Source organism: Gossypium hirsutum, chromosome D10 (assembly GCF_007990345.1).
Source record: "Gossypium hirsutum isolate 1008001.06 chromosome D10, Gossypium_hirsutum_v2.1, whole genome shotgun sequence".
NCBI classification, from domain to species: domain Eukaryota; kingdom Viridiplantae; phylum Streptophyta; class Magnoliopsida; order Malvales; family Malvaceae; genus Gossypium; species Gossypium hirsutum.
In genome coordinates this window covers 35,968,973-35,985,754 of record NC_053446.1, presented here as the reverse complement: position 1 = coordinate 35,985,754, position 16,782 = coordinate 35,968,973, and the positions used below count along the sequence as shown (strand labels likewise).

At 37.2% G+C, this 16,782-nt stretch overlaps 1 protein-coding gene across 1 annotated transcript; it reads right to left on the bottom strand.

The window, feature by feature from the left end:
- Positions 1 to 3,250: 3,250 nt before the first annotated feature.
- LOC107915664 (uncharacterized) lies at positions 3,251 to 5,590 on the bottom strand. Its single transcript, XM_016844797.1, has 3 exons — positions 5,195 to 5,590; positions 4,477 to 4,723; positions 3,251 to 4,020 (listed from the first exon to the last, which is right to left on the bottom strand). Exons 1-3 carry the CDS (start codon positions 5,588 to 5,590, stop codon positions 3,251 to 3,253), a joined length of 1,413 nt encoding a protein of 470 aa, XP_016700286.1.
- Positions 5,591 to 16,782: the final 11,192 nt, after the last annotated feature.

The following is a 16,782-nucleotide window of genomic DNA, read 5'->3' as shown; positions in this document are numbered from 1 at the left end:
GTGTTTCATAGTATCTGTATAAATCTATGCCTTAATTGTGACTAACTGAATGCATGACTGCTTTAGGTGTTAGTCGAATGAGATTTGAGCCCTTCGCTATGGTTAGCCGAATGTAAGTGTCTTTAACTATGGCTTCTATTTTGACTGGAATTGTGTATATTATTATTGTATGTTTTGTTCATATTCATATATTTTGTGATATTATGGCATAATATTGTTACAGATATTCTAAACACATGTTAAGACATGTTTACTGTTACCATTTTATTGAACGCATGATGAAAAGCATGCCCACTGTCTCTGCTAAAACTGATTGCATGTAGAAACATGCCTACTATATTGATTCTGATTCTATTAGGCCATAATGCATTGCATGGGGATTGAGATGATATGTAAGGAGGAAGATTATGGCAATTTATATGCAATTTTGGTGATTTATTCACATATTTATGACAATTTATTTGCTATTCTAGTGGTTTAACCACATATATCGGGTAGTTTATCTACAAATATGATACAAACTCTGTTTAGTGATGAATCCGAGTCGTTTAGTTGCCCGATCGATAAACAAAAAAGTATGCTTTGTTTTAGAATTTAAAATAAAATAGACTAAGATGAGCTTACGGAAAGAAAGATCATTCGTATAAAGAAAAAGATAATGTATAATGTTAGGATAGAAAGGATGTGGTTGGAATTTGATCGTTTACGGTTTAGGTATTAAAATGGAATGGTTTTTGGTATGTGTACGAATTGGTATGGTTTAAAACGAAAGAGACCAAATTGGCTCAAAAAGTCAAGGATGAACCAACACAAAAGAAGAGTGTTGACCCGAAACTTATAGGACCTAAAAGAGTCAGAATTGGCAATTTGGGAACGTTGACCCGATACTTAGGAAAGTAAGAACCAAGGGTATTAAAGGTGAACGCCACACTCGGGTTTAGGGAGTGATAAGTTCGGAAAAGACTCGAAAAGATGCCACTAGAAGCTAGATAAGTCTTACGGGTCTCGAACGAAATTTGAGAGAAAATGCCTCACAAATTCGGCAGCAATTCATTAACAAAATTTCCAAAAGTTCTTTACAAAATGAAAATTTCAACTATTTATAAGCAACACCTAAGCTAGCCGAATAGTCACATACATCCTTAAGAATTAAGCAAATGAATCCATTTAATTAGGCTAGCTAAATTCAGCTGAATGTGAGCTCCATTGGTCAGCTTCTAGAATGAACATTGGACTTGGAAGCTTGGAAAAGTGCATGGCAGCAGCTAGGTTCGGTTAATAGACTTTATTAAGCTCATTTAAATGGCAACTATTGTTGGAAAGTGACCAGCAATTAAGGAGTTACTGATCAGCCTTTTAAGGTGTGAAAACTTTGAACCGAACAGCCAACATGTGTGAACATATGCCCAGCAATGTAAAAGGAATTAAAATCGGCTAAATGGTCAGCTTGGGAGTAGGAAACAATAGCTTCTTTGGCCGAATAGACACCTAGAAAGCTTCAAACAGCAGCCAATTTAATTTGCCAATCATGCATGTACCATCCATTGCATGTACCTGAAATTAAATACATGTAGCTAATTAATTAGATGACAACACGTTAAAATCAGGCAGCAACAAATTAATCATCATAAATTCGGCTGCACCTTGACACATTTAAAAGATGTAATGTAACTAGACAAATTAATTAGTTACGTATTAAATTCAGCTGAACAAATTAAATTGATGTCTGAACTTAGGATGAATTAATTATGGACAAAACACATTAAAACCATGTAATATCATAAAACATATTTAATGTAGAATTATCCACCTAATTTAATTCATATGCATGCTGTAACTAACTAAACTAATTTATTTTAAAGACAAATTAAATTAATTTCAGCAGCTAAAACGCATAATCACAAATTTTGCAATTGAGCTCAAATGAGCTGGAATGAGTTCATAGAGCTGAATTCGAGCTTAATTCAGCTAGTAAAAGGGTGCAAGGGAAACTTATGGAGCTGTTCGAATCATCCTTAAAATGCTCAGCTAAATTGTCATTCCAAACTTGCGCCACTAAAGTCGAAATGGCTTCCTTAAATTGTTTTGCCCGAGCTCGAGTGATCGGGCCTTGCAGAAGTATCTGTGGATCTTTGCTTGTATTTGGTACACTCCGAGCCACGGCCGCATCATTCCCCCTCTTCGAAACGAGTTTTCCTCAAGTCGAAATCTGCATCAAAAGGGGTTAGATCAGCAACATTGAAACTAGCACTAATATTATATTCACCAGGCAGATCAAGTTTGTATGAGTTGTCGTTTATGCGTTCCAAGACTTGAAAAGGTCCATTCCCCCGAGGAAGTAATTTGGATCTCCTATGAGCTGGAAATCTTTCCTTTCACATGTGTACCCAAACCTAGTCTCCGGGTTCAAAAACAACTCATCTTCGGCCCTTGTTTACTTTCTAGGCATAGATCTTGGTTCTTGCTTCGATGTTGGACCTCACCTTCTCATGTAAATTCTTCACGAATTCAACTTTCTTTTTAGCATCTGCATGAACAAATTGTTCGTTAGGTAGAGGAACTAAATCTAATTGCGTTAGAGGATTGAAGCCATAAACGATTTCGAAAAGGGAATATTTAGTCGTCAAATGCATGGAACGATTGTAGGCAAATTCGACATGTGGTAAGCAATCCTCCCAAGATTTTAAATTCTTTCGAATGATAGCCCTAAGCAACATTGATAAAATGCGGTTTACCACCTCGATTTGGCCATCGGTTTGAGGATGACAAGTAGTCGAAAATAATAGCTTAGTTCCTAGCCTTCCCCACAATGATCGCCAGAAATGACTCAAGAACTTTGCATCGTGATCCGAAACTATCGTTCTAGGAATGCCATGTAGACGAACGATTTCCCTGAAAAATAGATTAGAAACATGAAAAGTGTCATCAGTTTTTGTAAAAGCTATAAAATGTGACATTTTAGAAAAACGATCGACGGCAACAAATATTGAATCCTTCCCCGTCTTAGTCCTAGGTAATCCAAGGACGAAATCCATGGATATATCCATCCAAGGACCTTTAGGAATTGGAAGCGGTGTATATAGTCCATGTGATTTGATTGTGGATTTGGCTTTCTTGCACGTCAAACAACGTCCACAAACTCGTTTAACATCCCGCTTCATTTTCGGCCAGTAAAAATGTTCTTGGATGGTAGCCAACATTTTTCCCACGCCAAAATGAACCATGAGGCCCCTACTATGTGCCTCGTTTACTAATAGATCCCTACTAGAACTTTGCGGGATACACAATTTTCACAAGCAACATAAATTTCACCAAAATCATTATTAGTGGCATACAAATCTTTCAGAAACACAAAACCAAGTAATTTGGAATCTAAATGTGATAGAAGCGTATACCTCCTTGATAATGCGTCGGCCATTATGTTTTCTTTACCTTTTTTATGCTTAATGACATAGGGAAACAACTCTAGGTATTCGACCCATTTAGAATGCCTTTTGTTCAATTTGTGTTGGCTTTTAATGTGTTTAAGCGCCTCGCGATCAGAATGAATCACGAATTCTTTTGGCCACAAGTAGTGCTGCCACATCTCAAGGGCTCGAATGAGGGCGTACATCTCCTTGTCATAAACGGGATAGTTCAGCACGGCTCCATTCAATTTTTCGCTAAAATAAGCGATCGGCCTCCAATCTTGAGTCAACACGGCACCTATTCCTACACCTGATGCATCACACTCAATTTCAAATGTCTTAGAAAAATCAGGTAGAGTTAATAACGGGGCTTTAGTAAGACAATCCTTAATAATAGTCAAAGCTTTCTCTTGCTCATCACCCCAATGGAAGGTGGAATTTTTCTTGATTACGCTCGTCAATGGTGCAGCCAGAGAGCTAAAATTAGGCACAAAGCGTCGATAGAAGCTTGCCAAGCCATGGAAGCTTCTCACTTGCCTGATACTCGTTGGTCTCGACCACTCTTGGATTGCCTTCAGCTTTTCTTGGTCCACCTCGAGTCCATCCGAGCTAACTACAAAACCAAGAAAAACCATTTTATTAGAACAGAACGTTCACTTTTTAAGATTATCATATAAAGTGTCTTTACGAAGAACATCCAAAACAGACCTGAGATGCATTACATGCTCTTCTAAGGACTTGCTATAAATTAATATATCGTCAAAATACACAACACAAAAATTACCAATAAAAGATCTCAACACATGGTTCATAAGTCTCATGAATGTGCTAGGGGCGTTGGTTAGATCAAACGGCATAACTAACCACTCATACAAACTGTGTTTCGTTTTAAAAGCTGTCTTCCATTCATCACCCTCTCGCATGCGAATCTGGTGGTACCCGTTCTTGAGATCGATTTTTGAAAATAATTTGGCACAGCTCAGTTCATCAAGCATGTTGTCGAGACGCAGTATCGGATTACGATATTTAATGGTTATTTTATTTATGGCGCAACAGTCAACATACATACACCAAGTTCCATCCTTCTTGGGTACCAACAATACTGGCACAGCGCAAGGACTAAGGCTCTCTCGAATGTAGCCCTTTTCCATGAGTTCATTGATTTGTCTTTGCAGCTCGTTGGTTTCTTCGGGATTGGTTCGGTATGCTAGTCGATTCAGAATAAAGGCTCCAGGCACGAAGTCGATTTGGTGCTCAATCCCACGAAGGGGTGGCAAACCACTTGGCAAATCATCCGGAAATACATCTTTGAAATCCTGCAAAAGAGAGGCAACAGAAGATAGAATGTTCTCGGAAATTTCATTAGTGTTAAGAAAATTTTCCTTGTACATGAGCACAAGGATCGGTTACCTCATAAAAAATGCTTTTCGAACATCACTAACCCTTGCAAAAACACTCAATTTTTCACTTTCCTTTTCCTTTTCGTCTTTTTCTTTTCTCAATTTCTTTTCATTTTCTTGTATAGTTTTTCCTCTTTTTTTCTCATTTTTCTTTTCTTTTGCATTTTCACTCTTTTCTTTTTCTCTCGTTTTTTCTATCGATTGTTCTAATTTAACTTGGTCCTCATAGACTTGCTTTGGCGTCAACGGGGCTAAGGTTACATTTCTTCACATATTCTTGAAAGAATAGCGGTCTGAGTATCCATCGTGCATGACTCGACGATCAAATTGCCACAGAGGGCCAAGTAGCAAGTGACCCGCATGCATTGGAAGAACATCGCATAGTACCTCGTCGCAATATTTTCCAATGGAGAATGAAACTAGAACTTGCTTGGTGACCTTGACTTCACCGCCATTATTGAGCCATTGGAGTTTGTAAGGGCTCGTGTGCTTCGTGGTTGGAAAGCCTAACTTCTCAACCATAAAAGTGCTCGCCACATTCGTGCAGCTACCACCATCAATGATGACGCTACATATTTTCCCTTGAACTTGGCATCGTGTGTGGAAAATATTTTCTCGTTGTTGATCGTCTTCCACACCTTGGATGCTAAGGCTCCTTTTGACAATAAGAAGTTCTCCTTCAGGGACTTGTTCAATTTCTTCCTCTTCGTCAGAACCCGCTTCGGGCTCATCTTCAAGTTTTTCTTCCTCTGATTCGATTTCTCCGTTCGCACGATCCACCATAATGTTATAGTTGGGACATTGGCTGGCAATATGCCCCCTTCCGAGGCACTTAAAGCACTTAAACCCAGCCTAGACGTTACGGTCGGATCTGATGTGTCACATTGAAGTGTCTATCGAAAGATTGGACTCGTTGGTAAAAATTTGTTTCCAAGTTTAAAATTAACTCCTTTATTATTAAAGAAAAACGTTTGTCTTGTTATTAGATTTCGTTTTAATAAGTTAGTTCTAAATCGCGGAAGCTTTTTAAATTTTATTGTTTAACAAAAAAAACCTGTCTTTGAAAATAGTAATTATTTTAAAACGCGTCTACTCCTAACTAGCAGTTTTAAAATCGGTAAGCAAAAGCCCAATTAAAAATTTAAACCAACTCAAAGGCCTTATTGCAAAAACAAAACCAAACATGTAAATTAAATTAACAGAAAAGCAAGAGTAAACTGCAGCAGATTTGTGGCCACCTCCAAGTCCCTCGCAGCACCGAATCTCCTAAGGCTGAGGATTATGATACGAGTCACAAAGGCCCAACTCAAGCTCAAGAACATGATGGGCTCAAATTACCACAAGGCCTAATAACGAAGTCAAAGGCCAAGCAAATGCGTATGAAACTAAATGGAACCATTCAAGACTTCATTAGCAATGCCTTAGATGCGTATACAAAGGAAAAAGAAAATCAAGATTCACTTTCTTGGTTTCAAGAAAATCAAGAAACTGAATAATCTTTCTATTTTGAGCGATTTCAATAATCAAGAAAATCAAGATTTCAAATCTTGGAAATCTTGGTCCAAGAAACCGAACCTTACAGCTAAGGCACATCGGATCTCAGTTACGAGCATCAACGAACCAATTTTGGGAGAGAACGGATTACAAACTCAAGTTCTTGAAGATATGACCCAATAAGATGTTCCAAGCCCCACCAAGAAGTTTAAATTAGACTTAGTTGAAAATTAGGCCAAATTGTCAAAGTGGCCCAATTTGTAAAATTTTAATTCTTTAAATACTTAGTTTTAATTTTTAGACTTTATGAATAAATTTCTATGTGAGAATTCAGTCCAATAAGCCCATTTAAAGGCCTTGGACAAAATTCCCCTTGAAAGTCAACAATTAGGGATTTTTTTTTAGTTTTCCTAGTAGGGCTAGGAAAGTAGTTAGAAGGCCTATATATATGGCTTGGCCGGCCACCCTTAAGAACATTACATTGAAGCCAGATTTTATTTAGTGAAAATTCTCTTTGAGTTTCTCCAAGAATTTTCTCTTGAGTTTTCTTTAGAAGTAGCTTTAACAATCTTTCTGATTGTGGGAAACATCTCCAGCCTTCTTCTTGCCGTGTTTTTACATTGGAGGGTAGATTCGAGCCGTTTGAAGGGAGTTGTGAAATCTTTCTTGATTTCAAGGCTTCTTAGGACTTAATTATCTTTCTTGCTGTTTGTTCTTCTTTAATTATTTTTATTTGTGCTGAATTGTTGATTAACTTGGCGTGATTGTTCTTGTTGCATTTTCAGCCATTCCAAGCTTCAAGAATCTGTTTTGGTAACATTCTTTGGCGTCAATAAACATTTAGTTTTTGGGAGTCTTTCTGAGTTGAATTTCGATTTCTTTGCTTCCAAGAAACCCTATTAATAAGTGTTTTGACTCATGGTTGATTCTTTCTTGTTTTGGGGTGTTTCTTTATAGATCTTTTGCTATTAATGTTAATTTTCTGTTTTCGTTTTAGATCCACGTGTCTATAGTTTTTGTAGGACTTTTCCCGTGACTTGACAACTCGATCTTTGTCCGTGTGCAACTTGCTATCATTTGGTATCCGATTTTGGGCGTTTTGGGTGTCTTGGTTGATTTCTAAACTGATTTCCTTTAAAAAAACAGCATATAGCAGTTTTTACGGCAAAAATTTTTTGAAAAAAAATTCATTTGAGTGGGTAAACATTGTCCGATTGGTCTGAAATTTTACATGCATATTTATGGCACTGTGATAGAATATTAAAAAATATTTCCCACAAAAAATAAGTAGAAAAAGTCAAAAAATAGAAAAAGATAAAATCAAATAAAAATTTAAAAAATATTCAGCGGGTTGAGTTTAGTGCCGAAACTTTCCAGATAAAATATACAAATTAAATTTCATGATTTTTGGAGATCGGGAACACCTCGAATGAAGTTGTCAAGTTACTCCGCAGTTTTTCAGGTTTTTGGGTGTCAGCAATTTTTATTGATTCTTAGTTGTAGGTTTTCATTTGTTTTAATTTTATTCTTCCTTTACACTATCTAACACCTTCTCGTTTCTTGTGTTTGTAGGATTTAAAAGTGTGCACAATTCTTCCTCAGTGCCACACAAATCAATTGGAGTCTCGTCACTTTTTGGACTCCTAGTGCAATTAGGATTATTTGGTAGTTACGGTTCATACACTTTCTAATTGATTGATATATACTCTACTAAAGAACTCACAAGATTGAATTCTACCTCTTTGAGAATTTGATTTTCCTTTTTTGAGTGATTAACGGTGAAGTTTGTTAAATTTTTTTCGAGTGTTGAGTGTTTGTTTTGCAGGTATTCCAAAAGAAAAAAAAATAAGATGCATAGAATTGGTCAAGTCGATGATGAGAATACTGACCACAATGATGTCCATGATAAATTTACAGAGTTCCAACAGCAGTTAGACGAACAGGCTGCTGCACTCAAACAAACAAATGCCATACTTCGAACATTGACTGCTACTATCAATGAGATGCGATTGGATCAAGAGCCTCAGTATCGGGGTCCAATTAAAGATGATGTGGATAACCAGCCTCGTGCTCATAGGCATGCTCCTAGACGTGTCTCTAGAACTGACTATGACGTTTATGATTGTGGACAACCCTCTTTGGAAAAACCAAAATTCACAATTCCTCAATTTCGTGGTAAGAATGATCCAGAAGCTTATTGTGAATGGGAATCTAAAATTGAACTTATGTTTCACTATTATAAATGCCCGGATGATGAAAAAGAATCGTTAGCAACACTGGAATTTTCAGATTATGCATTAAGTTGTGGACTCAACTTGGGGTAAATCGTTATAGGAATTATGAACGTGAGATTATGACATGGGATGAGTTGAAACTTGTCATGCGTAAAAGATTTATTCCGCCTCATTACTATAAAGAGGTTAAAACAAAACTTCGATGACTTGTTCAAGGTAGTAGGACGGTAGATGAATACTTTAAGGAGATGGAAATGCTCATTCAGAGAGCTAATGTAGAGGAGGAGGATGGAAAAACTATGGTTCGATTTATTGATGGTTTAAATAGGCCAATAGCTAATACATTAAGGCTACAAGCATACATTGATTTAGAAGAAGCAGTTCATAAAGCCATTGAGATCGAGCAACAATTAAAGGAACAAAGGTCTAGTTCCTTCTCTACTTCACAATATTATAGATGTAACACTTCCAATTCTGATTTCAAAATTTCGAAACCACCTTTTGTTACGAATAAGTCTTCTTTGAGTAGTGGTAGTAAGCAATCAAACTGGAAGAAAAGGGCTCCTATTAAAACGCAAACACCTTCTAAGCAGCCCAATTTAAGTAATTCGAATGTAAATTGGACTCGTGAGATTGAATGTTTTAAGTGCAAAGGGTGTGGTCATTATAGTAGAGAATGCCCTAACACGAGATTTCTTCTTATGAAAGATAATGGTAAGTGCACTTCCGACTCCAATAAAATAGATCTGAAAATGCCCGAACTTGTGAATGATAGTGATAATAAAGAAGAGTTGGTTGAGCCACCAAAAGAAGGGGACTTTGCTGACTTTCAATGCCTTGTAGTCCGTCGTACCCTTAACATCCAAATGAGAGACGATTTTGAGAACCAAAGGACCAATATTTTCCATTCTAGGTGTTTTATAAAAGGTAACTTATGTTCACTTATTATTGATAGTGGGAGTTGTTTGAATGTAGTTAGCAGTTATTTGGTGGATTCCTTAAAGTTACCTTGTACCAAGCACCCTAAGCCGTATCACCTTCAGTGGCTTAATGAATGCTCGAAAGTTAAAGTTACAAAATAGTCGTTGATCACTTTTAAGCTCGAGAATTACGAGGATGAGGTATGGTGTGATGTGGTCCCAATGCATGCGGCACACTTGCTCCTTGGACAGCCATGTCAATTTGATCGTCATGTTACACACCAAGGCAAGCTCAATAGGTACTCTCTTGTGTTTAAAGGCCGAAAATTCACTTTTGCTCTTTTAAATCCCAATGATGTATATGAATATCAATTAAAAATGATGAAGTTTTGTGAGGGGGTGAGGGAGAAAGGACAAATAAAAAAGACAGAGACAAAAGAGGCTAGCAATGAAAAAAGTCAATTTTTAAATGGCCCAAAGGTGAGTGAATCCGCAAGTGGTAAAACTAGCGTGAAAAATTTAATTGCAACAAAAAAAGATGTGCGGAGAGCCCTACTCAATAAACAGCCTTGTATCCTTGTGAGGTTTAGGCAAAATTATTTATCTCTATCTAACATTAATGAAAATTTGTCTAGTGTGTTTCAATGTCTTTTGTAGGATTATGAGGATGTTTTTAGTGAGGCCCCTAAAGGTTTACCACCTTTATGTGAGATAGAACACTAGATTGACTTAGTACCCGGAGCTTCAATACCAAATTGACCAGCCTATAGAAGTAATCCTGAGGAGACAAAGGAATTGCAAAGGTAAGTTGAGGATTTATTAGACAAAGGGTACATTCGTGAAAGCTTAAGCCCTTGTGTCGTTCCTGTCTTATTGTTACCTAAGAAAGATGGTATGTATAGAATGTGTGTTGATTGTCGTCCAATCAACAAAATAACGGTAAAGTATAGACATCCAATCCCTCGTCTTGATGACATGCTTGATGAATTACATAGTTCAACTATATTTACTAAAATTGATTTAAAAAGCGGTTATCATCAAATTCGAATGAGGGAAGGGGATGAATGGAAAACAACCTTTAAAACAAAATTTGGATTATATGAATGGTTTGTTATGCCTTTCGGCCTTACTAATGCACTGAGTACATTTATGAGATTAATGAATCATGTTTTAAGGCCTCACTTGGGTAAATTTGTAGTAGTTTACTTTGATGACATTTCAATTTACTCAAAAACATTAAATGATCATGTTTTCCATGTTAGAACGGTTTTAGACATTCCAAGAGCTGAAAAATTGTTTGCCAACCTTGATAAATGCACATTTTGTTATGATAAGCTAATATTTTTAGGTTTCATAGCTAGTGCTCAAGGTATTCATGTCGATGGGGACAAAGTTAAGGCAATCAAGGAGTGGCCAACTCCTAAATCGATAACTGAGGTGAGATATTTCCATGGTTTAGCTAGTTTTTATAGACGATTTGTGAAAGATTTCTCCACTATTGCTGCCCCATTAACAGAAGTTATTAAAAAATCTGTTGGTTTCAAATGGGGTGAAACTCAAGAAAAGGCTTTTCAAACCCTAAAAGCTAAGTTATGTTCTGCTCCTTTTCTTAGATTACGTGATTTTACTAACACTTTTGAACTTGAGTGTGATGCTTCAGGAATTGGAATTGGCGTCGTTTTAATGTAAGATAAGCAACCAATTGCTTATTTTAGTGAAAATTTGAATGGTGCACAATTAAATTACTCAACTTATGATAAAAAACTTTTGGCATTGGTTCGTGCACTTCAAGTATGGCAACATTACTTGCTGCCTAATGAGTTTGTAATACATACAGACCATGAATCCCTTCAATGGTTAAAGGGACAAGGTAAGTAAAGTAAACGGCATGCCCGATAGGTGGAATTCATTGAAACATTCCCTTATGTGATAAAATATAAAACAGGAAAAGATAATACAGTTGCAGATGCTTTGTCTAGACGATATGCTTTAATAACTACATTAAATGCTAAAGTATTAGGGTTTGAACATATTAAAGAGTTATATAATGATGATGTTGATTTCAGCCATATCTATAGTAATTGTGGAAATACAAATTTTAAGAAGTTTTACCTTGTAGATGGATTTCTTTTTCGTGTAAACAGGTTGAGCATACCAAATTGTTCCATGCGGGACTTATTGATTCATGAGGCCCATAGTGGGGGTTTAATGGGACATTTTGGAGTGACCAAAACACTAGACATCTTGTAAGAACACTTCCATTGGCCACATATGAAGAAGGATGTCGAAAAGGTATGTTCTAAGTGCATCACATGTAAACAAGAAAAATCAAAGGTAATGCCTCATGGCCTTTACACTCCTTTACCGATTCCTACTTCACCATGGGTAGACTTATCCACGGATATTATTCTAGGTTTGCCATGAACTAAGAAAGGAAGAGATAGTATATTTGTTGTTGTTGACAGGTTTTCCAAGATGACACATTTTATTCCTTGTCACAAAATAGATGATGCTACACATGTGGCAGACTTATTTTCTAAAGATGTGGTAAGACTTCATGGCATCCCTAAAACAATTATTTCCGACCGAGATGTCAAATTCTGTAGCCACTTTTGGAAGGTATTGTGGGGTAAGCTTGGTACGAAATTACTGTATTCAACTACTTGTCACCCCTAAACCGATGGCCAAACTGAGGTAGTCAATTTAATTTTAGGAGCCTTATTACGATCTGTTATAGGAAAGAACATTAAAAATTGGGAAGAATGTTTGCCATTTTTTGCATTTGCAAATAATAGATCTATTCATTCTACAACTGGCTATTCACCATTTGAACTTGTTTATGGTTTTAACCCACTAACAATACTTGACCTTGCGCCATTACCACTAGAACATATTGTTAATTTAGATGGCGAACAGAAAGCTAAGCTGGTGAAATCCTTACACGAGAAGGCCAGGCAACGAATAGCCAAAACAAATGACATTAACACCAACAAAACAAATAAACGGCACAAACGGGTTGTCCTTGAACCCGGAGATTGGGTTTGAGTCCATATGAGGAAAGAACGATTTCCTACAAAAAGAAAGACCAAGTTGGACCCAAGAGGCAATGGGCCTTTCCAAGTACTCGAGCGGATCAATGATAATGCATACAAAATTGATCTACCTAGTGAATACAATGTAAGTTCTACTTTCAATGTGGTTGACTTATCTCCATTTGATTTTTCAGATTCGAGGACGAATCTTTTTGAGGACGGGGGCAATGATACGAGTCACAAAGCCTCAACTCAAGCTCAAGAACATGATGGGCTCAAATTACCATAAGGCCCAATAACGAGGTCAAAGGCCAAGCAAATGCGTATGAAACTAAATGGAACCGTTCAAGACTTCATTGGCAAGGCCTTAGATGCGTATACAAAGGAAAAAGAAAATCAAGATTCACCTTCTTGTTTTCAAGAAAATCAAGAAACTGAATATTGGTCTGATCTTGCTGTTTTGAGCGATTTCAAGAATCAAGAAAATCAAGATTTCAAATTTTGGAAATCCTGGTCCAAGAAACCGAACCTTGCAGCTAAAGCGCATTGGATCTCAGTTACGAGTATCAACGAACCAATTTTGGGAGAGAACGGATTACAAACCAAAGTTCTTGAAGATACGACCCAATAAGATGTTCCAAGCCCAACCAAGAAGTTTAAATTAGACTTAGTTGAAAATCAGGCCAAATTGTCAAAGTGGCCCAATTTGTAAAATTTTAATTATTTAAATACTTAGTTTTAATTTTTAGACTTTATGAATAAATTTCTATGTAAGAATTCAGTCCAATAAGCCCATTTAATGGCCTTGAACGAAATTCCCCTTGAAAGTTAACAATTAGGGATTGTTTTTTTTAGTTTTCCTAGTAGGGCTAGGAAAGTAGTTAGAAGGCCTATATATATGGCTTGACCGGCCACCCTTAAGAACATTACATTAAAGTCAGATTTTTTTGAGTGAAAATTCTCTTTGAGTTTCTCCAAGAATTCTCTCTTGAGTTTTCTTTAGAAGTAGTTTTAACAATATTTCTAATTGTGGGAACCATCTTCAGCCTTCTTCTTGCCGTGTTTTTACATTGGAGGGTAGATTCGAGCCGTTTGAAGGGAGTTGTGAAATCTTTCTTGATTTCAAGGCTTCTTAGGACTTAATTATCTTTCTTGCTGTTTATTGTTCTTTAATTATTTTTATTTGTGCTGAATTTTTGATTAACTTGGCGTGATTGTTCTTGTTACGTTTTAAGCCATTCCAAGCTTCAAGAATCTGTTTTGGTAACATTCTTTGGCATCAATAAACATTCAATTTTTGGGAGACTTTCTAAGTTGAATTTTGGTTTCTTTACTTCCAAGAAACCCTATTAATAAGTGTTTTGACTCTTGGCTGATTCTTTCTTGTTTTGGGGTGTTTCTTTATAGATCTTTTGTTGTTAATGTTAATTTTCTGTTTCCGTTTCAGATCCAAGTGTCTATAGTTTTCATAGGACTTTTTTCGTGACTTGACAACTCAATCTTGGTCCACGCGCAACCTCCTATCAGATTACCTGCACAGTTAAAAGGAGAGGGTGAGTTTACGAAACTTAGTGTGCAATCCCGTACCAAACAATCAGCATACAACATGCAGTAATAGCCTGGGCCTGAGCCCAACACAGTAATAGTACAGTGTGGGCCTTAGCCCGATACAGTAACAATGTGGGCGTTAGCCCAATACAGAAACAGTGTGGGCCTTAGCCCATTAAAGTAACAGTGTGGGCCTTAACCCAAAACAGAAACAGTGTGATAATGAAACCGATTGCAATCCAGCCAACACACCACTCCGTACCACCAACACACCATGTGGGGATAAAATCGACCCACCCAGCCAACACACTAATATCATAGCAAAGCTACCAATAATAGTATCGCAACAAAGCTGCCAGTAACAGTATATGCGGCGAAGCCACCAGTACAGTATGCTTCCCCTATATTAATATCCCAACCCCATACAGTATGCCATGTCATAAATGATACGTGTATGCAGAATGTCATGCATAACATAGAGCAAATCAGTCCTACATACATAAGGTCATAACAGTCATTTAATCTCCTAGGGGTATAATGGTCATTTTACCATATAAGGGTATTTCGATCATTTTACCCTGTGGGGGTATTTCGGTCATTTTACCCTTCGAGGGTATTTAAGTCATTTTACCTTTCGGAGGTGTTTTAATCATTTTACCCTTTGGGGGTATTTCGATCATTTTACCCTTCGGGGGTATTTCAGTCATTCTACCCTTCGAGGGTATTTTGGTCATTTTACCCTTTGAGGGTATTTTGGTCATTTTACTTTTCAAAGGTATTTCGGTCATTTAATCCTTCAAGGGTATTTCAGTCATTTTACCCTTCGGGGGTATTTCTGTCATTTTACCCTTCGAGGGTATTTTGGTTATTTTACCCTTCGATAATATTTCGGTCATTTTACCCTGCGGGGGTATTTCGGTCATTTTACCTTTCAGGGTCTTTTGGTCATTTTACCCTTCGAGGGTATTCAGTCATTTTATCTTTCGGGGGTATTTCGGTCATTTTACCCTTCGAAGGTATTTCTATCATTTTACCCTTCGAAGGTATTTCAATCATTTTACCCTTCGAGGGTATTTCGATTATTTTACCCTTTGGAGGTATTTCGGTTATTTTACCGTTCAGGGGTATTTCGGCCATTTTATCCTTCAGATGTATTTCGGTCCTTTTCCCTTCTAGGGTATTTCGATCATTTTACCTTTCGAGGGTATTTCAGTCATTTTACCCTTCGAGGGTATTTCGGTCATTTGCCTACGAATCGAAAGTTGGGCTTACCACTCGAGCGTTCGCACGCTCGTATGGTCTCAATCACTATGTTCATGGTTTTTCGGCTTTTCGTCGAGGTACGGTTGCAGTGGGAAGATTACACACCTATTTATGAGAAAAGCGCAAATCTCCACATACGTCTTCCTTGATTGAACGATGAGCACAAAGGTTGCGACCTTTTCCAAATCACTTAGAAACCACCACACCTCGAAGGAAACCCTAAGACCGCAACAAGTAACACCATGTGAGAAAGAAATCAACCATGGGCAATCAAAAGAATAAAGAAGAAGAATATCTGGTTTTGAGAAAATGTAAATAAGAGAACAGATTTACTCAAGTAAGGAGTATAACCACTTACCGATAGTCAGGAACTTGCAACACAGGAGCGGCAAGAAGCAGTAGAGGAAGATCAACGTAGAGAACGATACGACGAATGGGTGATATTCGACTAAGAAGTAAAAAGAAGAAAAGTCTGACAGAAATAAACCGATGAAAACAAATAGGTTATACGGCTAAGAGGCGCAAATTGAGAGAGAAGAGAAGAAGAAAGAAAAAGGAACAGAGAATCAAAGCTGATAAAAATGAAAGAAAGAAAGACGAAGCTTGGCAAAAGAGAGAACCACAATATTGTTCGGTCGAAACCAAGAAGGTAAAAAAAGAAGGCAGAAAAGTAATCAGAAGGAGATACTCGAGAATTTAGCAAAATTTGGCACCACAAAGCAGAACGAGGGAAACATTACCCAAAAATGAAATACGAAAAACACCCAAAATGAGCCATAACCCCACTAGCCGAATTCCCTGAGTACCAAAGTCCCCATTCGGCACACCTCTCCTCTCCCCTCACCTCCCTTGATTTTCTCCTAAAATCACTTATCCCTCCTTAAATCTCTCCACCCATAACTCCTCAACTCCCCCAACAACTCCATTCAAAATCCATTCAAACTCCCCACAACTGTGTTTCAGTCCAACACCACTACCTACACTACTCAAGTAGCAAAATAATTACTCCCTTGCACAACCCAGGACTTGATCCTCAGACCTCACAATCACAAAACACGCCACCTTGCCACCAGACCACAAGCTCTTTTTGTGTCATAAAGAAAACACTAATATTTATAAAGCCTATTTACCAGCATCTAGATTCATTTAAGGGAAAAACTAAAAATTCTGCAAAAGCCAAGACTTGAACTTAGGCTTTTCAAACACTCCCATACACACCCAAATCACTTAGTCAATAAAGCAAACAAGCAATTTATATAAAATCATGCAAAAATTAAAGACTTATATTTTTGGGGTGTTACAGTCACTAAGATGGTCCATGTGACCTCCAGAATTCGAATGTAACGTCTAGGCCGGGTTAGGGATGTTACAAATATTTTACTAAACCAATTTGTTCAAAAAATACAGGTATACAAAATGAAGATATTACACTTAGGGAACTAGATCCAACTGTTAGAACCGTAAAATAAAATTTGATATAAAAT